Source organism: Cygnus olor, chromosome 11 (assembly GCF_009769625.2).
Source record: "Cygnus olor isolate bCygOlo1 chromosome 11, bCygOlo1.pri.v2, whole genome shotgun sequence".
Classification (NCBI taxonomy): domain Eukaryota; kingdom Metazoa; phylum Chordata; class Aves; order Anseriformes; family Anatidae; genus Cygnus; species Cygnus olor.
Genome location: NC_049179.1, coordinates 2044234 through 2069596, shown reverse-complemented (window position 1 = coordinate 2069596; position 25363 = coordinate 2044234). Strand labels below are relative to the sequence as shown.

Sequence of the window (25363 nt, the reverse complement as noted above, 5' to 3'; positions counted from 1 at the left end):
CTCAGGACAGGTTAACTGAAATCTCCAACCATTTTCGCTTTCCAAATGTATGACATTAAGAAATCCATTCTTCTTCAGACCAGAAAACAAAAGGTAGTGCTAAATTAATCAGAGGGACACATCCAGATCTAAAAATATTTCCTATGTATCTACATAATTCAACTAGGGTACATAAATGGGTCTACACACTGAGGATTTTGGCTAAGATTAAGTTAAAAAAAATCTAAATTGCTGTACGCTTTGGCAAATACTGATATAACTCGAGGAAAAACAAAACAGCCAAAGCGTTACTCATGTCATTACGTAGCATTTGCAATCCATCTATGCCAAATGCTGAAACCCACTGCCTTTCTCCCATGTTTCACTCTTTTCCAACAGAAGCACTTGATGCAATGGAATCTAAATGCTCGGCTGATAAGACAAGCGTTAATGCACAGAGGACATTGCTCCAGGAGTTATTAGCTCAAAGAGTTAGCAACTCACTGCAAGTTAAGAAAATCCTCTTTGCGTATTAATCAATGATTTCTATAAAATTATTATTTTACAGCGTGACAGTATTCCATTAAGAGTACTTAATGAGAAAATGCTCTCATTTCTTTATCTTGATGTATAAAGCGAAGAATTACTGCAGAGGTGTGGTTTCAGTCCACATGTATTTAAAAGAAATGTGAACTTTGAATTACAAGCACAGATCTTAATGGTTTTTATCTATATTACCTCAGTAATTAGGGCCAACAGGAGCAAATCCAAGAGCAAACTGTAATAAAACAGCTGCTGCTGCACAGCCCCCAGGGGTCACACAAAACAGGGGTTTACTCTAGACTAGCTCATCCTCTCTGTGGACTGAATGCCCATCAGCAGGTGGAGCACGTTGTGCAATCTCCGACAGTGCAAATGGCAGGTTCAGTTTGTCTGAGAAGGCTCTAGTTCGTGTACTGAGTTAAAGCAATAGTGTGGTACAGGATGGCTATCCAGAGATTTGCTTCAAAAACATGCTTCTGATCCCCACTAAAGCACTAACATATACACGCCCAACGAGACCAGAGTATTGCTTCCTATTTTACTAGAAATACCACCATTTTAACAGAAATACCTGCTTTACGAGAATTTGGAAATTATGTTTCCCTGGTTTGCCACACTGAATTTTAAAATCCTAAAGTCCTGCTAATACCACTAAAATACAAGAAAATCTGATATTTAAGCTGGCACTTTTCTCAGGTCAAAACAGTCCGTAGATGACTAAAAAAAAAGGGGGGTGGGGTGGGGAAGGCCTATTCTTTCATAATTTAAAATATAAAGAAGCAAGACATGATTAATTTGACTACATCAAAAAATCTTTATGAATATGATACTCGGACTGCTCATAACTCTCAAATACTCCCTGGTCTAGCAATTTACTACGACATGTATTTAGAACACTTCTTATGCACTCAATAAATTTAGCTTAATTACAGGCAAATTTACCATATAAATGCGTACTCAAATTCTGGTATTTATCTAAATACACACTGGTATGAGTAACAAATATTGAAACATTTTCTGTTTTACAAATGCATCAACTTGTCGTTTATTTCAACAATTGTCTAATAATACAGCGTATCCTGACAGTCAGTGAGAACTGATACTAGCCACGAGAATCTACCTTTCTTTAGGAACAGAATTAGGCAGTACCATTCCCTTTAGCGATACAAACATACACACACATTTTTATTGTACCCACCTGCAAAGAGGGTCTTCCCAGTCAGCATTTCAGCAAAGATGCAACCTGCAGCCCACATGTCAATGGCTTTAGTGTAGTTGTTAGGCGAAAGCAAAAGACGGGGTGATCTGTACCATTTAGTAACCAATCCTTCAGAAAGATGGCCCTAATAAAAATAAACAAACAGAACAAAATGCTTACTTACATTTTTAAGAGGTATGTTTTTAGATCCTTCCCCTCCTCCCCTTATATTTCAATGCAATACTTCCAAGACTTTGGTCTCATGCTCCCAGAGTCAGCACTAGACCACGTACTACCTACTAAACTTCTTACCCTTTAAAACAGTGCTGTCTTTATGAATAAACAGCAGCAGACAAATATGATACTATTTATTAGTCAGATAATTTTCTTATTCCCAGATGCCAAATAAACACAGAGATAATAATGAACTCTCTTAGGAAACAGCATCTGAACCAGGAACAGAGTATCTCTGAATAAATTCCAGGAAGTAGCCACACAATTTGTGTACTTGTACACCACTTGTAAGCTTATCTAAGGCTACTACAGTTATGCCTCTTCATGTTACTCTTAAAAACCTCAAGTCCTGTATTCACTGTTAAAAAGAAATCTGCTTTTCTGAATACATCTAATAAAGTTTTCTTTTCTGCTGCAGTTATCCTAAATTGTTCCTATCTGAGATAAAAGATGTCATCCAGAGATCTGTTTTATTCGATTTGCAAACATTTCATTTCTACTGCGTGTATGATCCCTAATGATATCCCGCCTGCTAAAGAAGCCTTCCATGGACTACGTTTTACTCTAAGTACCTAGACAAAGACTGGCAATTTTATTTAATTCTGCAAGAAGGAAGAAAGATACCATTTTAAGGAGGTACAGTTGTCAGTTTATCACTTAAATATTCCCACTCTTCACGTACCTTGTGGGAATAATGAGGATCCATGATTCGTGCAAGACCAAAGTCACCAATCTTCAGCACCAAGTCTTCAGTATTAATGAAAAGATTAGCTGGTTTGAGATCTCTATGCAGAACATTTGCAGAGTGAATATACTTGAGCCCACGTAGCAGCTGGTACATGAAAAGTCTGGCATGATCTTCCAGTAAAGGGCCTTGCTCTAGCAGATTAGCCAGATCTGTCTCCATGTATTCCTGGACAATGTAAACACAGTTCAATTCTGTAAGGGAGCCCACGTCATCTGTTAACTGGCTTCCACTAGGACCAAGAATTTCAAATACTTTGACAATGTTATCATGGTCAAGTCTTCGAATAATTTTGATCTCACGTAGAGCATGTTTAACACTCTGGGGATCTGTAAGGACAATTTTCTTGACAGCCACTCTTTTGTCACAGTCATTGTCGACAGCAGAAAAAACTAAGCCATTTCCACCACAGCCCAGTGGTTTTAAGTCCATATACCGAGAGCCCAGATCAAAACCATGAATGTTCATGAGACTTTCAAATTTTTCTGCCATTTTATATTTCTTTACGTTTCTTTTTCCTCAAACTACTAAGCTTCTGTAAACACGCGGAGACACTTCCACTGGTATCTGAAGGAAAGGTCTTATAGAAAGGGAGAAGAAGCACGTGGCTTTGACTGCAAGATGGTTTCTTGACACTCTTCTTTCATCATGAGCCAGCCAGGCCTGTTGTGTCCCCTTGAATTTAGAGCCCGTAAGCTCTAGAACTCAAACCGAGCATAAGATAGAAAGATTGCAGCATTCATAGTTCAAGAAAGGTGCAGCATTTCTGCAGACATTAAAGAAAACACTCACAAGAAACTCAAACGGAATGAAATGACATACTATGCACTCAGCTCTACTGTGCTAAACTGGTTAACATTTAACAAAAATGTGAATAAATATGCACATAATAGGCTTCTATTAACATCCTCCTCCTCACAGTGCAGATACATTCAGTGTTGGACTGGTCCTGAGCAGCGTCATTCTATGGTGCTGGTAAGCACTATTTGTTTCTTCTTCCTCCTTCTTCCTCTCCTTTGTTTACAGTCTAGTTAAACAGGAAACTGGCAGCTCTTGATTTACAAAAGATGCCTTCTGTTAATGATCAGGTGGCTCCAGCTCACCACAATCACAATCAAAGCTACCATCCATCTTACTCCGCGACAACCTGAAAAGAAGACAAAACAGATCAGTATTCCAGTACATACAGAAGGACGTACTCCTCCTCCTTCTCAAGCTGTCCTAAATACACAACTTGTGTCCATTTGCAAAATAACAAACTGCCGCAGAAGCTGAATCACTAGAAATGATGTATGCTTTTCATACTTCTCGTGGAGGGAAACTGACAATAACCACCAGACGGCTGTTTCTAAATATATACTGTGAAAGTTTTACATATAACCTATTGAGAATGCAAGGCTCACAAATCAAAAATCCTATTGACTTCTAATAAAGGGAATATCATAGAAAACTTGGAATTCTCCAATGCAGCTGTTAGCTAACAACAGCAACAACAATATCCTGCGCCTCAGTCAAATTTTGAAATAATTCTTTCCACTCAATTTTTACTCAAAGAAAAAAAAATGTGTTTTTTTTTTGTAACCATTTTGCGTAATAAGCCGTAAGTGGGTGCCGTTCACAAAAAAGGGTAAGGTTTGTGCACTCCCAAGATTTGCTGAATTTAAAGAATATATAGCACGCATCCAGTGCCACTTATAAGGCTTAAATCATAGCTAACTAATATCTCAAAGCACAGTTTTGCCTCTATAGACTGACTGTTGCAGAAATCACAGGGGTACTTCCTACACGTTTGATGAACGTTACTAATTTATCAATTATTTCCACAGTTACAATATCTCGATTACAGAAAAATAAATGAATGACTACATTTCGCATAATAACCAGTATGTTCTATAACTGTTTCATCCTCTGATGTACTACGGGCATTTTCAGACATCATTAATTTTTTTAATAGCCTAACGAATGCAATTACTATTTATGAAAACCAAAGCAGCAGTTTTCTCAGTAGGTTTCCCTGTCTGCAGCAGCAGAATGCGGTCAAGGAGACCATGTTATATTTTTGCAGCATATCCTCATAACTTCTTTCAAAAGCTCAAAGACACTACAAGCAGAAGAAACAAAAGGGGCACCTTACACGGCATGGCAAGTTTTGGCCAATTCCAGTCCAAGTCACTTGTATGTGACCGCAAGAACTATAGTGACACTGAATCACTTGATGTCCTATCTTCAATCTTAAATTAACACATTTTAGCTCTTCAACCAGCCCTCTAAATAAACATAAAGGTTCTCCAAGCTATCCCATTAATTACATGGATGTATTCTCTTAAAACTGTGCTAACATTTCAGTGAAACAGCCAGGAACAAGCAAAACAAGTTGCTACACACTGCCACACTCCTAGCAGTACAGCAACCGATAAATTATTAACATTTTCTAAATAACGTCCTCTTAACTCACTGATCAGAATCGCACGCAGAAATAATAACAAAAAAGGCACACAGGGAAGCAACTAAGACTGCTTTAACACACCAACCACCACCACTCCTAGGGCTCAGGTCTGCCAACCACCCAGACACTCCAGGCCACCACCTGGCTTGCATCTTCCTGCCCCAGCCACCCGGTGCCCGGGCATGCACCTCCGCGTGACAAAGCATGCGAGGAAGGAAAGGAAACATAGGAAACATGCCATCCTCTGCTGGATTGTATTAAAAAAAAATAAAAATCACCAAATGCAGTTCTTCTGCACAAACTGTTAAGCTGTCCTCTGCTGTCTGGCCTCTTGATTTTTATTTTTTACATAGACACCTACAATCATTTTCTCCTTCACATGCACCAATTTCAGGCTCACTCATATCAAGCTGTTGAAATAAACTAGTTTATTTCACTCCAAACCATTTTCTGTTTAATCCTCCCCCCCAAATTGTTACAGAAATTCCTTTTTGAAACTTACACATGCTTTAAATTTCGTGCTAACTGGAGGTCCAAGGCCTCTGTCCAAACATCCTGCACTAAGTTGTGTTTTATAACCTTAGGACCATCTACTACCAGTTTTATTCTCCCCACTAATTAAGCCTATTGTTTCACACTGCTGATGTCTTCAATGTGTGGCAGTGCTACATCGCTTCGCACCAGTTGTGTGACACATCTGGAACCTCTACATCAGCTAGCTCCGCTAAACAACGCGGGAACAGGCTCAAATACGTCCCACTGACTCATCAGCAGCAAGGAGCGAGATCTGCTCATCTCCTCACCGCAGCTCAGCCGTTCCCCCAAACGCTGTGACGAAGCGATGGCAGCAGCAGTAGGAGCAGCAGGAGAGCAACGATGCCATTACTGCCTCCCTCAAGGGAAAGGGAGTCAGGTCCCACTTCCTGAGGCGGGAGTCCTGATTTCTTGTTCCGAATCCCTGAAACGATGCATCATCGCCTTCTACTATGCCCTTCCACTAGATAACCACAAGTTAAGACATTTTCAGAAGGAATGTAATGATTTCTTAGCTAAATCATTCTGATTGGGAAAAATAACTGCTGATAACATAATCTATAGCAGCCTTCGGTTTGACCCTACCCTGCTACAAACTTCCCACGCAACTAGGAGCAAGTGGCTTAATCCCAAAGCCACAAAAAGCGTGCCAAACGAGAGTCCTAGACAGATACACTACCTCAGGCAAGAGGGGTGAGGACAATTCAAAATTGTCCTAGTGGAAATGTCCCATTATTAGAACAACTGAAATTAAGATTCAGTAATTTGGGAGCGATCTTTCACTTACTGTGACTGAAAACACAAGAGGTGTGCAGCAGGTTCATGCAGACCCTTGTCTAAACCAAAAAAATACGTTTCTGAACTAACCCAGCACGTTAACTACGCTTCCTATCATCTCATCTTGCACAGACAGCATTAAAGATATACCTCTCACCTGAAAGTTAGGCAGCTCACCTACCACAGCCCTTCAAACCCTGCAGACTAAATCTTTCCTTCAGCAGCTCTCGCAGCCCTGCTTGATTTGGGGCTGGTGAAGTGGCCGGACTTGTTTCCCCATCCAGAGTTAATAGCAAACAGACACTTCAGACAAATTGCTCTGTGGACCAGAAGTGGATAGGAGGGATGGAAAATAAAAAGTTAACCCTAAACTTTCTTTCGTTCAGATTAAAACCATAATTACTTAAAGGATAATTTACTAGAACGGATCAAGGTATTTTTCAAGCCAAAATAAGCTCAAAGTAAAAATCTTTTCTTCTTTGCATTTCATAGTCACTTTTAACTTTGGAAAATGATTTTTTTTAAAAAAACGAACGCACTCATACTTCAAAGAATGACACCAACACAAATAAACTTTATACATTTTCAGCTTCAACGTCAGTCATAGCTATCAGTCCAACTGCCTGTCTGAAAATAAACAAGAAATTAAAAAACCTGACAAACCCTTCCTCAGTTACATAACGTGCTCTAAAGGCCTGTAAACACATGATAGACTATATTATAAAAAAGGGGTTTTTAATCACCCTGATTTGTGCTGAATTGGCCATTCACCCAGGCACTGATGTTTTTTCTTAGATTATCTGTCACCTTCCCACAACTACCGCTTTTCTTTTTAATGGTACTTTTATTCCTTCCTCCCACAAAGTTTAAGGAGGGAAACAAGAAGATATTAGTTTCTTAAGTGGTTTACAGCTATGCTTTTAAAACGGATCAGTTCCTGGCAGAGGGCAACAGAAGTGACCCACAGAAGGGCTGTCCTCTTTGAAATTATACCTAGTGCTGGCAGACACCGACACACATGACTAGCTTCATGCATTATGCAAGCAGCCGCCTGAATTCGTGCTAAACTTCTGCATGTGGATTTATCACAGTTTTCAGGAAACAGGATGTACACTAAAACACAGTCAACTACGAAACGTTTACTTTTTCCGAAATCCAAATAAGATGGAAAGATACAAGTTAATTCAATTATGCAGGCCATACAATGATCGAATCATTACTCACAGGAGAAAGACTAAGAGTGACTAATGACATATTATACAACCTGCTAAGTGCTATCCCTTTGACTACAAAAATACGGGGCACAGGAGTTTTTTTTTTACAGCCCAGCCACGTTGCAGTCAGTAGGCAGCGTGAGTCATCGCCCGACCCACGACACTGCCGCTTCGCTGCAGCCTCCTACTTGCTCCCCACGCTGTTTAGGGAACTCTATCCTGGCAGCCAGCAAATGTTACTATGAGTTTATGAGTCTTCCGAAGGATCTGTAAAAGCACGAAAAATCCGCTCAGTTTCTCCTGCAACATAAACAGAAACGGTCCGGCCCTCCCTCAGGACGGTTCAATGGAAGCCACCACCGCTGGTTACGAATACCGAAAACTGAGCCCCAGCTCCGTGCGGCCCTCTGGTCCTCGGCAAGCTGCTGTCATGTGCCGTGCCACCGGACGGTTTTTAACCGGTCACAGGCGAATCAGAGACGGTGACCTTAAAAGCAAGGATTGAGTGCAAGGCCGAATGAAAGTTCGCATCCCAGACGCACAGCACACGCTTTCCGATCCTTATTACCCACCTGGAGCCCACCTTCACTTCATGCCAGTGCTTTCTGGGACCTGTAACCGCTTTCTAACCGCACCACGCTATCACAATGTTTGGCGTACACACATAAAAATGTAAAACTTGGCAGCAGCGCTCACGACAGCACTTGCAGCGGCCACACGACGACGTGACGAGCGCAGTCCCTTCTCCCCGACACGACTAACTTGCGGCACAAAGCCGGCCCTGAGGGCCCCCGGCAGCACCCCCCTCCGACCCGTCCCCAGCGCTCCGCCAGGTGCCCGGGCTGCCGGCCGGCCGCAGGACGAGCCCGGCGGGGCCGGGCCGGGCCCGGGGCAGACCCCCCGAGCCGCCCCCCTCCAGCAGCCGCGCTCGGGCACGGGAGGCCCCGTCCGGCCGCGCGGTGCCGAGCGGTGCCGAGCCGCGGCGGCCCTACCTTCAAACGCCCTTCAGGGCGCGGCGCCGCCCGCTGCCCCCGGCCCCAGAGCCGAGCCCGGCCGAGCCCGGCCCAGCCCCGGGAGGCGGCCGCCAGCCGGGGGCAGCTCCCGCCCGCTGCCCGCCGCCGCACTGCGGAGGGGCCGGGAGCGGAGCGCAGCGGGGCCGGCGGGAGGGAACAAAGCGCCTTTGTGCGGCGGGGCCCGGCCCGAGCCCCGCTCCCTGCCCTGCCCCGCCGCCCCCCTCGCTCGCCTCGCCTCGCCCCGCCGCACTCACGGGCCTTCCCAGGCTCATCGGGGGCTGCGCTGCTCACACGGCCGGGCCCCGCGGCCCCGCCACCGGCTCCCGCCCAGCGCCCGCCCGCCTCGTCGCAGTCGCCGCCGCCGCCGCAGCCGCCGCCATGTAACCCGGCGCGGAGGGCAGGGAGGGGCCGGGCCGCCGCCGGCTCCGCCTCGCCGGGCGGGGCGTGACCGTTGCCGGGCGGCGGGGACGGGCCCGAGAGGTCCCGGCGCGGGGGGAGGCGAGGCCCGGGCCCGGCCTCCTGCTTCCTGCCCCCTGCCCGCGGGGCGAGCCGGGTGCGGCCCGCTCGGTCCCGCCGAGCTCGGCCAACGCGTCGGGAGGAAGATCTCGGTCCCCCGTGCTGCGTGCCCCAGCCGAACGCTGCAGCTCCGCTCGCACCGGAGGCCTGCAGACATCCGGAGCGTCCCACCAACGCTTCGTTAATGCTCCGGGCGTCGATTACGGTCGCTTCTCCCTCCGTCTGTTGAGCTCTGCTCCCTGCCGGCAGCCGCCCTGGGCTCACGCCTCGGTTTTTGCGATAGGTGTTCGGCCCGAGCCCTGGAAGCACCGCTGGGCAAGGCTCGGGTTGGTAGGTTCAGCATCTCCCTGGTGGAAACGAGGCACAGCGAAAGAAACCCCAGGCACAGAGAAGGGAGCAGGGATGCCAGCTTTCTGCTGGTAACCCTCGTCTGCAGCAGCAGGCACAGGTTCTGTGGCAGTCTGGGCGAGGAAGAGGAGCCGAACTGGAGCTTTGTGCCTCCCTCTGCTGCCATCCAGACAGCAGCATCCAATTGACCCTTTCAGTTTCAAATCACAGAACTTGTTTTCTTTTTGTTTTTGATTTTAATAGATGTGCTGCCATATTGCTCCAACTCAGTAAGAAAAGTCTCCCAGGGGTAACGGATGCAGGCAGAATCCACATTGTTCTGTGGAGTAAGTTAGAAAGGGAAGAAAAGAAAAACGCAGTTCCTGAGCACTTCAATAGCCTGATGCCTGACAAAGAGGTGGCTTGGGGCACAATCCCAAGGCATTTGAACCTGAAAAGAAAATAGCGATCTACAGATGAGGCTGCCAGAGGCCTGCAAGTCTGCTGTGGGTGCAATGCAGCTTCTTGTCACAGCTCTTGTAGGACAACGCGTGTGTCTGCAACGGCAGTCCCCGGGCACCTCGGCCCTCCAACGCAGGTCACAGCCCTGCTCTCTGGCTCTTTCAAGTCAATTAAAATAAAGGGCTCTACAGAATTATTTTTTTTAAGAGCATGAGGGCAGAAATGTAGGGGGAAAGGGTTGAAAAGAAAGAAAAAATATCGACAGCCCCAACCTTTGTTGTCCACCAAGCAGGAACATGGAGCAACATGAGCTACAACCAGCTACCACTTTGCTGTGGCCTCAACCTACAGTGTTACCCCTCTTCATCTGCCCAGGGAAAACCAGGAAGGAAAACTCTGGCATAGCCCCGCTGGCACTGCTACTGCTGCTCAACTGCATGAAGACGTTTGCTCCCTGAACAGCTGCGTCCAGTCTTACTGGGAGCAAGAGAAGAGGGGATATTTGATAATTCAGTACAGTACGAGTACCATACACACAGGAGTCAGCAGACAAACTGTCACTGTACATTGCAATATTTGCTAATTTATAGGCACCCAAATATGCTGCCAACAGTGGAGAAAAGTCAGAAACGAAGTTGCAGCTCCTGGCCGCCCAGCAGAACAGTGCTGGAAGATTGCAGCACTGGCTGCTCCAGAAGGCCTGTATTTAAATACAGTCTATAAAAAAACTGCAAGAGTGCTTATTTGGAAGAGGTGATGTTAGGACAGCAATGAGAGCCAAGCCACAAAGGAGAATTTACTTGCATTAAAGGAAGAGATTTGGGACTCAAAAAAGGCAGGAGCAGCAGTGGTTGTATGTCTAAAAGCCAGAGCTATTTACTTAATTAAAGAATCCTTCCACCCATACAAAGTATTTTCTTTATGAGACAAAAATTTCAGCTGATCCTACGGTACTGCAGTAAGAAAAAAAAAGCTAAAAAAAAAAAAGCTAAAAGAAAAAAAAGGTAACACACGCTCACTCATAAATCTCACATAGTCCAGATGTACCACTGTTTTTCTGGGATCCTAATTAATAAACCAAGATCTTTTTTTCCCCCAACATTATTCTGTGCCATTTGAAGAGCATAGTCTGTGCAAGGAGCTTGTGAATGAGGTCTTTCAGTCTAGAGGAAAATCATGCTGCAAGGGACTGGCACAGGAATGGTGCTTGTTCTCAGCCTCACTACTTACAGAATCATCATGCACATGATTTAAGAGTTGCTCAGAATTTAATTGTGTGTCATGTTGCAGTTTATAGCTATCTAATCCAGCAAAACTGCTAATCCATACCCAGATTTCTTATAGCCTATTGATTAGGTTGTAAATTACTGTGTCAAATTGTTTCCCCATTTCTCCATATGAACACAGTTGTGTAGCTCGTAGATGATATATGATACCATCCCATTCAAAAACATTTGCAGATATTAACTGTCAGTAAAATGCAGAGTAAGAAAAGAACTGGTCTTAGAAGGCCATAAAGCCCAGCAATTAAAAAATAATTAGAACTGAAACAATGAGTCATTTATTAGATCCAAATTCAAAAAGATCAAACAGCAAATTCCAGTGTAATATTTCAGTCCAAGTATGAATCATTACTTGTGGCATAAAAGGGAATGAAGTATTTTTTTAAGTAGCCACACCCATTACGATTGGCAAGGGAAGAAAGATTTTGACAAGACTTAAAAAGGTTGCCCAAGGTGACTTGGCTGCTCCAAGCTTTTGTCTCGGTTTCACTGCTTCACAGAGCTTTGCTGTGGGAAATCACTGTTTTCTGGGCCTATACAGCACTCTGTGATGATCCCAGGTATTTTCAGAAGAGGCTGAACTTAAGCCTGTAGCTTACACCGAGCAGACTCCTCTCTCAATGAAGGTGTCTCTGGTGACACCTGATCGATGCACCGCAGGTCCTGCGGGGTCAGCTCCCAGGCAGCCAAATTCGTCAGGACAGATGGGGAGAGTCCAAAAGCACATGATACTGGAGGAACTGCTGGCACTGCAACCCATACGTCCTGCTGGAGGCAGGGACAGCTGCCTCTGCCAGCAGATGGTTTTAAGGGCTGACCACGTTTCTTACCATAGCCTAGGATGCATTTTGCATGGGCATGGGGATGGGATTGGAGAGAAAATCCAATTTAGCAAAAGAAAATGGGGAGGGCTTTGAGAAACGTGGTTACTGCTGCCTCCTTGGCCTATTCCTGAATACCTGCACTCTGCAAGGGTGACCAGGCCCCTAAATGTGGTTTGGTTTTCCTGGCACAGCTCCCAGGATTTTTGTAATGGTTTGTTTGAGTCTTCTTTAACTGCTGCCTTCTCCAAGTAGCCTAGTTCTCTGCAGGTGCTAAGCAAAGTCCTTACAAACCACTTGCTCTGCCAGGTTAGTTTCATGCTGCTGGCATACAGCACAGAAGTCCAGTTACCATCAGGTTTCACTGACAAGCCAGCAGCTCAGGTGGCTTCATTTCTTGGGCACCTCCATTCCCTGGGATAGGTCAGACTGCACCTTTCCATACTGGATGCAGTGTTTTTTTTTTTTTTTTTTTTCTATTTTTTTTTGTTTGTTTGTTTATTTTGTTTTGTTTTGTTTTTTTTTTACACAAACACATTTTCCTAATGAACACACTCTGGGTTTGCTGACTTTAATTCTTTCCCAATAGGTTTTAAAGTCAACTTCATGCCAACATTATTAGCAGTTAACCACACAAAAGTCATCATCTTAAAATATTTTACCAAAATTTTGTGTCAAAATTCTTTCTTAGTTAAACTCTGCTTGACAATAGACAAAACTATCTTGCACAGACAGCGTGCTATCACCTCGTGTACTCACTTGGTAGAACTGAGTTTGCTGGAGCAAGCTTTGTACCCATCTATAGTTTGATCAGGAAAGAAGATATGAGAACATTAGGGGACTTAGAAGAAAGGAAAAAGGCAAACCCTAAGATCTTCATCCCTGTGTGAAACAATAGAAAAAATGGAAAAGAGCACACTATTAACAAAGAGACCAATCCAAACCAAAGGTAGCAACGGACAAAGGGCAAATGAAGGTGGAGAAAGAAAGTCACTCACAGAAAATATTTAACTTTGAGGTTGGAAATAAATGGGTTCTGTGACATACTTTGGAAATTCTGTGATTCTGCAGGAAAAAAAAAGTCATTAAAAACTAAAACAGAACAAGTCATTCTTCCCCCTTGGTAGGACGTCAGCAATCTAGGACATTATGGTACAGCTTAGCTGCATGCAGACTCCCCTCTTAACAGCTCACATTTTTATTAAGACAGGCAATTCTGTTGCCTACTTTTTCTGTGTCTTCACCAATATTTAGCACATGGATAGAGCAGCTGCCTAAAGCAGAAGTTGGCAAAGCCCTGTCAATACTGGAAGATGAAGAAATCTTAGAAAATTTGCCTTGTAGCTGGGTCATCACTGAAAGTGGCAGCCTCAGTGTGTGAAATTCACTTGCAAATTCACCGGAGCTCTCCCAGATTTCTCTGCATTTTTTTTTAATTCCTTGTTATCTAACCTTGCATAGAGGTAGCTATCAGTATGCACAGAATAGTAAACAGATAGAAAAGTTTACCAAGGTAGGCAATGAAGGCTGTAGGAAACCAAAGCATGTGTTAGGTTTAATGACATTTTAAAGGATGACTAGTACCAACATTTTCATGCTTGGGTGCTCCAAGTGATCTGCATTTCTTCTAACTTCCCAGCGCAGGACACAGGAGTTGTGTTGTAGTGATGCTGTAGATCCTGTCAGCTGGTGAATCTACAGATGAAAAATATTCTACAGAAAGCAGAACAGAACTGTTGTGACAAGGCAAAGCATAGGATGAAGCGGAAACAAGAAACATCAAATGTTGGTGTCTTCTTTCAGCATTTCAGGTACAAGGGAATTGTGTGTGACAGTCCTCCCCCATTCAGTTCTGCCTCTTCTGACTGCACTAAGGCACTGCTCTGAGCCCCACATCCAACATCCCAAGTTTAGAAGCAGTTTAGAGAACATGCCTGCTTGCAGAAGTGGCACCAAAGCAGTTGTCTAGGGCTTCTCTGTGCTAGTTATTGCACCGGATGCAGTGCTGCTGTCATGGTAAGGAAGCATACTACTGTACAGATGTTATTTAAATATCTGTAATACCTTGGGTACTCCAGAGTGGAGAGATGCCCTGGAAGCAGGGTGGGGTGATCTCTGCAAAAACAAAATGCATTTGTTTTTGGATAGCTACTAGAAAATACTCCAGCTCTTGAGCAGAAGTTATAAAGGTCTGAAGATGGATTTATGTAGAAGAATTATATCTCATTCTAGAAATACTGCATTTAACTGTAGAACTATACATATGTTCATGCTGAACTAATCTTGTTCATTCCTATAGAACAGTAAGCCTTCCTACATGAAGCATTTTGCAGCTTTTTAATTGCTCTTGCATTACAGAGATAAAGCCTCTGCTGTGCAATTGTAAATACAGCTGGTGCTGCAGTGCTCGTCATTTACAGAGAAAAAAAATCACACTAACATTTGCTAACATTTTCACCAACACCAGAATCTTCTTGAAATACATTTACAAGGGGCAAAGCTCAATACAAATACACGCGCAGCAGTTGATATGCTTCTTTCAGCCTGAGGCTACGCAACTTTTACATATCAAATAGCAACAAAAGCTATCTGCAAGCTCATAAGGGGAGAAAGAAGGTGCAGGGAGTGAGTTGAGACATTTCAAACACTTCCAAAGATTGCTTTGCAATAAACTGCACATGGACTGGTGCACAGCCAGGAGCAAATCTTTGTCAGCGATCAAGAAGAGACCTGGTGCTGCCAGGAGACCTCTGGGGACTGGAAAAGCAGTACTAATTGGTCGTATTGAAGGAGTCTCAGACCTCTACTGCTGCTTAGCTTTACCTCCTGCAGGGGCCTTCATGACTGGGATGTGGACTCAAATCCAGCCTAGGCTACCCGAGTCATAGTGGTACTTCAGTGAAAATGGGATAAAACAAGCTGGATTTTGAGGCACATGAAGAAATAGTATCTTTGCAACTAATTCATGACCTCTCAGGCAGAGACACCTTCCATTCACTTTGCCCTGCACACAGCAGTGCCCATGCCCAAAGCTCATGGGCGCAACTGTTTGACAAGTAAAAGCGTACTAGATGGCGAAAGATCAACAGGCAAGAAGCACTGTGCCTGCCAGCAGGGTCGAGGCAGTCAGGTGGGCAGCTGATGAGAGTGCTGCTGCTCAGGGTTGGCTGTGGCCAACACTCTTTTTCAGCATTCCCAAAATAGCACTTATCATCAGCAGCATATCCACTTGGAAGCACGCTGCTCCTCTGAGTGCCTCCTACTGCCGCTGTTAGACTCCTACCCCAGCCACTCTCCTGAAGCCAGAGAGAGAGAAAACCCAAGTGTCATCAGCAGTGCTAATTACCTTCTTGTCTTTTTTTTTCCCTTCAGTGGATATCAGAAGTGTGGGAACTTGTTATAGAAAATCTACCGTCAAATTAGATGGCAAATATTCAGCATTGCAAAAGCTGACCTAAGTTGCTTTTGTTACATCTTCAGACATCAAAACCCAAAGGTTTTATTTTAATAACAGAGAGCTCTGGAACCAGCTTCTGTACCTTAATATTCCATAACTTTTTTCAGTACACATTGCATTATCTATTTCTAAAGGTTTTCACTATAACTATATGGGACTATTTATTTCCCCACATTCTCCAGCCCCATTATACCTTAACTTTCATTATGATTTTCTAGGATATTTCAGATTTTCTCACCAGTTTTCAGACACTTGCTATGAAGGAACACATTTCTGAACTATTTGCTTTCTCATGAAAACTGGGTTTTGCCATGTGCCAGAATCAGCAGACGTTTTATAAATAGCTTTGGACAGATGACAGGAAATGATGCAAGATCTCAGTCCACTCCACAGAGGGCAACTGTTTGTAGTGCTCAGGAAAGAGGGATTTGTATCATTGACTACTACACAGAAAAAAAATAAATAATAATGCCCAGAAGCATCATTTACAGCAGAGGGTATCAGGCTTATGAAACACAAGATCTCTAGGCTCATTACAGCTCAAGCAAAAAATAGACTTGCTTACAACAACACTACAATGAAAAACAGGAAAAATAATTTTTCCTTTGAAGAGGAAAAACTGAGCAGAATTGTCTAAACTTGCTTTGTCTTTTACTGTCGAGGAGGAGCTTTCCCCTCCTTACGTGCTATTAGTGCCAGCACACGCACTGGAGATCCTCCAGACTCTGACTGGTGCCAAACAGTGGGATCATCTTCTTACCCCGGCATTTCCCAGCAGCTTCAGCAAAGTCTCTTCCAACTCAAACTGCTTTAAATGGGCTCCAATAATAGCTGCTCGGAGGTTAATCTTCATCTATTCATTTGACCCCAAGTACTATCTGTTCCTCTTTGCGATAGCAGCACAGAACAGAGAAGCAATTCCCTGTCTCATTCTGTTCCTATCAGCCTCCACGAAGGTAAAGCCCAATGATTTATCCCCAAATAAAGCATTTACTCGGAATAGAGGCAAACTCTCAGCTCTCTTAAGTCCATGGCAGAGCTCTCAGCAGATTTAACGGCAGCTCAGCAACTGCAGCCTTCCCCCCAGCGCCTCCCTGCCAAGGTGCTCCTCTTCCTAGCACCAGCAAACAGCCCACTCCTCACCACGCTTTCGCACCACCGATGACTGAACCGCGTGCTGTACACAGAAGACTACAAGCAGCAGTGATAAACAGTGCATCTCCCGTGTCTGAGACCCCCACGTTCCCACACCGAAGCTAAGCACCGTGCAGGGCCAGGAGAGCTGGCCTCAAAGAGGCCACAAACCAGTCTCCGTTCTGCACCAGGCACTACAAGTGCAGGAGTGTGTATATAACCCAGCTCTGCCCAGAGGCATCATCACAACCACCTGCCGCTGCTCCTCCTGCAGACCCGGCATCAGGCATGCTAGCCTGAGACTTTTGCAGGTATTTTTCTTCAACAAAGAATTACATATTTGACCCTTCTCGTGGCCATACCTCAGAGGCCTCCTGCTTTCAGAGGTGGAGAGTCTCTACTCATTGTTTGTTACCTATCTGTTCTCCCTATCTATGAAAGGAGTAAAGAATACATGATGCATTTTTTAAGCTTTTGTACTGAGCAGCTGATTTTAGCAATGCTCTAAATTTATACAACTCTAAAGAAGAACTTGATTTTTTTTCCATTGGAGGCATTAAGTTTGACTGATTTTTTGTTATTTCTGAAATATTACCTCTATCAGAAGTATGACAAACAGTGTTGAAACTGGGCCATCCCAAACCTTCTCCATTAAAGGCTGTGCAAACAGAAACAGAATACATCTGCCTGGGTATAAATTCCAGTAAGTAAAAGCAAATCCACTTGTTAGTGGGTGTTCACACACTGTGTGTGCGTACACGAGAGAAAAAGAGATTGAGAGGGTAAAAGAGAAGGTGGCCAAGGCTGCCAGCCTTTGCAAAGCTCAGTGCGAATGCCAGTGCCGGAGATCCAACTGTCCTTAATGATCACAAGCATATAAAAACAAAACAAACCAAAACAAGAACACCTGTAACTTTAAACTCAGACTTTGTTCTTTTCTGTGCTTGGAAAAGAAAACATGTATATCTTTTTTTGTTTCTTGACCTCTGAGAAAACGTGTCCACATGCCTATTCATTGAACTGCTAAAGAGCCTGCTCCACAAAGACACACTTTTCTTGTATAGAGCTAATACAGACTGCTTCTCAGAAATACCTCCACAGGACACCCAGTGCTAAGAAGTCACCAAGAACCAGCTCGGAATAGAGGAAGTTATCTAGTATAGGTAAATATTTCGCTGTATCATTATGCCTGCAGGTCCTTTCATGATCTGAGTAGCAAGATTGACTTTGCATGTGAGCTGGAATTAAGAAAAATTAAAAAAGGTAGAGAAACCCTCCACTTTCTAGTGTATCAGCGTTCTCTTATCTCCAGCATTGAAAACTCTAAACAGATTTCAATTACATTTGGTCCAAGGCTGTTAAAACCAAAACTTAACATGTACATCTAAAGCTGTATTTAGTGGCGAGGGAAAGATATTCTGCCCTCATTCTCTGCGTTTTATCAAACACTGGAGAAGCATTTAATCCTTAGCTAAAATCAATTACTGATAAGCCTATTTTAGTAAACAGAAAAGTTGCTAGCCATTATCTCACATTTCTTCTTATTGTTTAATCTAGACACTCCCAAAACAAAAGCATGAGAGATGATTCAAAGAAGCAGAGTTTCAACCTTTGGACCAGCTGTAATTGCAATACTTCGTTCTCATGATTGCTGCAATTCAACAGACCTTGGTGTCATCACATATGTGCCCTGTGACACTGTACTAGGTGACAGCAAGAGCTGTATTATAGTCTGTATGTCTGATGTCCCCAGCAGCTCATGGTGCCACAAACCAGCTGGAAGACCAGTTTCTGTTCCCTTGCATCCACTATCATGGAGGATAGGTGTGCAAGTCCATTCACTTGTGCTCAGTAGTGGGAGAATATTTGTGACAAGGTCAGGCTACACAGTGGGGGATTCCACTTGGTCACCCAAAGCAATGAACAATTAGGCTTCAGCCACCAGACAACAGTGGGAAAACTCTTCCTGGCAGTCTGTGCCTTGAAATAGCAGCCCACAGGGACAGACTGCAGCCTACAAACCTCTAAGCTTTTCTTTGTTGCTTACTTCTCCAAGATGGACAGCCTCTCTAGCTACAGACTCCTGGAAAAGTCATCCCAGAAGCCAAGGTTGGACACAAGTCTCACCTCTTGCCATCAGAGTTGAACCATCCTGGCAGGGCTGGACAAGGAGTCTCACTGCTGCTGCCCAAACCATGCCGCTCCAACAGCAACCCCAAGGAGGACTGAGGAATCTCAACCCCTCTGGCACACATACACATTTGCTGTTTTCCCCCTCAACCCAGCACAGGTTTCAAGATGTCGCCTATTTATTTTCTCATGACAGATTACCCAAGCTGGTATTTCCACAGCTGCATGGACTATCTAAATAATTGAGAAAAATGAGATTATTATGGTCTGTGATAATACCCCCATTTAAATAATTAAGGCAATTCATTTGCTCATAGTAAAAATTATTCAAGGACTATATGTACAATTTGCGATCAAAGTACTACCATGTACCCAGTGTTTATCATCCTGGGTCCAATGATACTTGTTAGTAAACAACACAGATGTAATCATTGATAGGAGGAATGGTAAATCAGTGGCAAGTCCATTGTCAAGTTGGAAAATTTCAACCAAGAACCTGCAGTAACTGCTGAAATCAAATGAAACAGCAGGGCAGTAACAGAAACTTTTGAACCTTTTTACACAGAGGAGCAAGAAAAATTATCTTCCTGATTGCTGTAATGTTTCAGATAGCAGGAGAACATGGGAATATGGGCCTTAATGTCAGCTAGTAAAGTTCTCTGACCTTTCAAGGGAGCTATATCAACCCTGACAATCACAGTAATCAGAAAAAGCTCTATCTGCTCTGGCACAGGTTGACTGCACAAGCAGATACTCCTGTTTCTTCTTGCAAGTGCTCAGTGCTCTGCTCCATTCGTTGCACAAGACAGATAGTGCTCACCTGATTAGCAGTAATTGGATACCAAGAAAAATAAAATCCATGTACTGCCCTATGTCTTATTCATCACGTATTGTCCTGGTCTGAGGACAGAACCACAGAAGAATTTTTTACTTTACAGGATTTAAGGGCTCTGCAAATACCCATTAATTTAGTTTCTTCAATCTTCACGGCTATCAGGATATTATCATTTCCGCTTCCCTGAAGTGAGTCACAAAGATCAGGGTCACAGTAGCCTTTAATAGCAGATGCACAATTTGAGATTCCTAGAACATTTCAAAGTGATTGGTACTTCTTCTACCACTTGCAGATCCCAGAAGCTCTGAATTCTCAGCTTTTTGCAGATTATTCTAGACTCTGTCCAGGATGTTGGATTTTCCCACCACTGGAACATCCCCAAGAAGCTGAGTTTGCACACCCTCCATGCCAGCCTCTTCACTCCCTTTCAGACACTCAACCAATGTCTCCCAGTCTCCTCCCATCTCCCAGTCAATTCCCAGGTTCTATTTGCTTTTATCCTTTCCAATTCAAATTTCATTTTTACAAGGTTTTTTTTCCCCAGCCTATTCTGTAAAAATTCCATACCCATTCAGTCCTTTTTTCTTCTGCTTGTGAGCCAGGCAGCTGCCTCCAACTTCTCACCTTGAGCCAACAGAAGCCATTAAAAGCTGTGCATGGGAGGAACGGTCCGCTTATGTTCAAGTAAGGAGCCCAAACCCAACACAGCCTGCAGCAGTCCATGGATTGCAGTCACAGGAAAATTCCTGTTCAGAAGTTAGCTCGGCTGGAGCACGCCCAGTACTGACAGACTGCTTGGGGAATTTATCTGCTACCACATCTATCCAGTCTACAAAACCTAAGGTCTCCAGTTCAAAGACATCAGGCAATTTTCCACAAAGATAAAACAAGCATCTTTGATTCCAGATTTTAAGAGTGTGCTCCTGTCGTAGCACAGGCAGGGGACTTTTAAAGACTTTTTGTTCACCTGCTTTAAAGGTAAGACAAAATCAGTGCTCTCCTCCAAACCAGTTCTTGTAAAATGACAAAGCATTTGAGCTAAATTTTCCAGCAAAGTTCAAATTTGGAAACATACCTGGCACAAAACCTTTCCATAGAAAGAGTTAGCAGTCAGCAAAGTCATGTCTATCAAAAAAGAGCAAGCACTGGGGGCACCAAGGCAGTCCTAACACGGGAGCTCCCCAGCCTCACCAGAACCAGCAAGAGGCTGCAGATGCAATGTTCTGCTTAGTCATGCCGCTGCCCTACAGCAGCTCCCCACACGTGCACCTGCTCCCCGTCACTTCTCTTTGTGGGCAAAGGGACAGACGCACACACAGCTTCTTCTCCACCTTGCCCAGACACCCAACACAGGCTGCATTGCACTTCCAGGTGGCCTTTTCCTGACATGTCCCGGGGGCTGGAAAGCCACTACCCATGTTGAGAAAGGTGGTGGTACGAGGGCCTTCCTACACAGGGACGCATTACGGCTAAAAAAAGGTGGGTTGGAGAGAGTTTCTGAGACCGAAGGAGCACTGTTGGTGTGCTCTCCATGGGTTGGTGAGAGGTGGCTGGGGGTACAGGGAAGACTGCACAGGAGCATTGAGCGTTCGCCACTGTGGCTGTGGAGGGCCCTATTCCATGTGTCCTATCATGTTCTGTTCAATACAATTATTCCATGATTCTATGAAATAATCTCCAGTGTCAGCTTCTCCATAATCTCAGCTTTTGGCTGGCAGCAGGAACAGACTGAAACCAGATGTGACGGAGCTCAGGGGATGGGAAGAGAAGTGGCAGGAAACATTAGCCTGCCTTTGTAATGGTTACAAAGGCTGTACTTCCTTATTATTTCCATGCTATCATACATGACAAGCACTTCAAGACTCCCCTCCCGTCCCCTCAATCCTATTATGAAAAGCTAGATTTCACAAAGCTGTTTTCCAACATGTCAAATTCAGGTTTTGTGGCTCACTTTGACAGTTTTACGAAGACAGCATTAACTCCTGACTGAGCATAAGCAAGCAGGTCACTGAGCTGAAGAGCACAACTCAGTGTCCTGATGCCTTGCCTGGATTACAGGCACAGCTCAGAGCCCAGCAGAGGCTGTTCCAGCTCCCTGTCCTTCAGTGGCAGGCCTGGGCCTAGGACCTTTACCGAGTTATGGGCATGAGCAAAAGATCCTGAAATGAGACAGCTCCATCCTGCTGCTCCTGCTCACACAGGCTGGGGCCACAGCACAGCCATGAGCTCACCCAATCCCACACCACTGCCACCCTGCAGGACTTTGCCTGGGCTCACCTGGTGCTGGCAGCTGGGCACCCACTGCAGCTTCAGCATCTCACCTGAAGGAGGTACACAAGCTGCTTGTGATCCTTCAGCAAAACGCTGAGAGCTGTCACAGGCAGAAGCCTAGGAAATATGTCCCCAAATCCACCCGTGCCTTCTTTAAAACAAATCTTTATTTATGCTGCTGGTCGTGGCAAAGAGCAGTCGCTGCCCCCAGACTACCTTCAGTTATCTTTTCCCACGTGCAGAGATGAAGCACTGACACTCCTCTCCCTCTGCAGAGAAAACACAGCATTTGCAGTAACGAAGCTATGCTTATATAAGCTTCAGAGAATGCCAAGTTGAATGTCTGACAGAGGAAAAACTTCTGCTAAAAATCTATTTTTTTTCTTTTGCAGAGATCTAATCTATCTTCGATGCATTCCTGACCTTCAGAAAGTATTTCCATCTCACACATTAAGTATAGCAATCCTCTTAACAAGGGAACATTTTGTTAGAGCTTTAAATTGTGTTACATAAATTATCTGTAGTTCTGACAGCAGGTTTCTCTTCCGTCCATGAGCACGGTTGTTACGAGATTGCTACAAGGTTCATTTGCAATCATGGCAGATAATCATCTGAAGGGACTCTTTGTAATGGGATCTTATCTAGAGATACGCTCCAAGTTTAATAAGATATAGGTTTTGTTTTTTTTTTCCCCTATTAAAGCAACATATTTGTCAAATAATTTGCAATACCTTCACGTCACAAGAATTTAAAAAAAAAAAAAAAAAGAAAAAAAAAACCACCATGCTGTGAATTGTAAGTTAAAGAAAATAAAAATCATTTCCAACTCCCATGAACTTTAGGAGGAACAGAACGCACACGGGAAAAAGTATCTGTATAACTATATATACAGAGAGAGAGAGAGCATACTTAGCTACCTGCCAGTGAAATCCTGCCTGGTATGAGCATGTCCCAGTCCATTAGCTTACCCTTGCTGGCTACAACGGGAATTGCAAGCAGTCAGGCTAGGGTGCTTTGTATCCAATGAAGTACTTGTTCAGAAAAAAAAGCATGGCGTGGAAAAGTTATTCAAGAAGTAACAGCATAACTTCTAACGTTACATCAGAGAGCTCAGTGATTGTAGAAAGACATTTTTCAGCCCTCTGTTTTCAGTCTTCCTTCTCACCACCTCCCCTAGCCAGAAATGTGGTTAGGCATTGATTTTGAATGGGAAAAGTTCACAGGCAGCAGAAAATCTCCCTCCTCCCTTCCTCTGGTCACTGTTAAGGCTGTCTGGGGAGCAGGGTTTCTACAAATTTCCTAAGGAGTGGGAAAAGAAGGGCACAGTTTATAAGTTGGGCCACACTCAATTCTTTTTTCAGGTTCCCTATTAAATTCATGAGGTACTTAAGAAAATCAATAAAACAATACTTTATTCAAATTGAAAGCATTTTGTTTGACTTGAGGACACTGGTTGCTAATCAACATTTTAAAATTAGAATTTTCAAATCAAAATATGGACATTTCATTTTAAAACCTTTGTAAGAGTATTTCAGATTTTTTCTTCCCAAGTAACAAGAGCAGTGAATTAAAATTCAAGGAAATTTGGGAAAAATTTCATCCAGTTCTAAGTATAAGCAAATGGGAAAATCCGGGAAAACTGATTTCTCCAGAGCAGTGGTCCAGAAACCAACAAAACCAGCCACCATGAAAGCACAGCAAGGAGTGACATTTTAAAAGAGAAAGAATGTGTGGGTTTATTAAACCACACGTACACACATGCACAAACACAAGAAACAGTCAAAAGGTCTTTAGCAGGGGAGGACCTTTATCCACAGAACTTAACACTTAGTAACATTTTCAAATCTGTCTGTGAATACTTTACCTCTGTATTTCTAGTCTTACTGAGCTAACTCATAGTGTTTTCTCTTTCTTTCATAGCCCCTCTTTTCTTTGTTTAATGCTTAATATTTATTTTCATCATTCTTTACAGATTTGTCTCACAATTTATCAGCAGTCACTCTTACAATACTTTACAGAGAATGCAATGTGTTAGTACTTCTTAGTACAATGTTAGTTATTCCTCTTAATTATCTAGAGATATTAGCTGACTAATATATAATGCTTTCATTTATACAAAAGACAATATATTATTATTTTGGCAGTTCTCAGAGAGAGAGAGAGGTTTTTAAATGTTAGTTAGCTTGCTCTTAATCCTTTGTATGCTTTTCTCTCTGAACAAACAAGTCTCATAAGAGAATACACACAGACATTTAACTTACCATTACTGAAGCTATCTTTTGACTTCCTCAGTATCATTAATATTTAAGCAGAAAGAACAGAACAAAACAATTATCCTAGTGACACCACACCAGAACTAACAAACTGATTTTTAAAAAGTAGTACAGAACAAGTGAGAAGGTCGACCAGAAAATGCTAGTCAGGAATAGCGGTGATCTGATGAGGAGGAGAAGGTTATGTTTCTGTGATATGAGTAGTGCACAGCTGTTACTCTAGTAATAATTCATCATATTAATATTTAAATGAGAGGAGGAGGAGGGCATGAGATTATGAGTGACTCAATGGTCCCTCCCTGTCCTTAAGAAAAATAGGCCATCAATACAGAAAGAGTATTAGGCGCTATAGAGAGGGAAGGTTTGTTTTCATTACCTCTTGAATAAAAGTGGGCAAACTTGTCCTAGAGTAAGTCTAGAAATTACACTGCTTTTACTTCTGAAAGCTAAATTCTGTTTCTGCTCTCAGAACAAATCATTGCCTAATGAAAAAATTGATCAGGGAACCTGTGCTCTAGGTCCGTACGTGTTGCTTCTTGGATTTCAGTGTATTTCCAGAAAGCTTCTTCACTTCCTGCAAAGAGCTGCCCATGGGAGCCTTGCCTGACACAGGGAACTGCAGAATCGCTACTGTGCTTTGCCATTTATCTACAGACGTGTTGATAAAAACCATCTCTTTAATCTACACTCACTTACCTCCAGGCTTTTGCCATGATCTCGGTCCATCAGGGTCTCTTGCACAAGGAGGCTCAGGAAATCAGTGGCACCTGGGGCCGAGCAGGAGCAACTGCCTGCAGGAGAGGGTGTTGAGAGCTGCAGAGAGCCTAGGGGAGCTGCAGGAGGCAGAGAGCAACACCCAGCAACAGCAGGCTCAGCACAGGGTGCAGGGCTGGAGGAAACAGCTGATGCAGGCATAACCCAGACAGATGTGGGTGGCATCCCTGGCAGGAGAGGCAACCTGGCCATGCTTGGTTGCGTATAGGGTTGCACAATTTCATCCAGCAATTCAATATAAACACCACCTCTCACATGCTAGTTTTCTAGGGGTTGGGTTTCTTTTTAAATTCAGTATAACTCCTCCTTGTTAGAAGAAAGTGTGTTACTATGACACCCCTGGCTGAGCATTGTATTGTTGGCTATATAAATGTGTAAAGGTAATAAGCAACCATTT

At 43.7% G+C, this 25363-nt stretch overlaps 1 protein-coding gene across 10 annotated transcripts in view; it reads right to left on the bottom strand.

The window, feature by feature from the left end:
• MAPK6 (mitogen-activated protein kinase 6) overlaps positions 1 to 25363 on the bottom strand; it is a 69167-nt gene that overhangs the window by 5955 nt on the left and 37849 nt on the right. For 2 of the 10 annotated variants that reach the window (XM_040570112.1, XM_040570120.1), the window contains exons 2-3: positions 2637 to 3846; positions 1721 to 1865 (exon numbers count right to left, since the gene is read on the bottom strand). In XM_040570112.1, coding sequence (XP_040426046.1) covers positions 1721 to 1865; positions 2637 to 3191 — 700 coding nt within the window. In that variant the 5' untranslated portion in view covers positions 3192 to 3846. The other 8 variants (XM_040570114.1, XM_040570110.1, XM_040570111.1 and 5 more) reach the window with 8 other exon arrangements.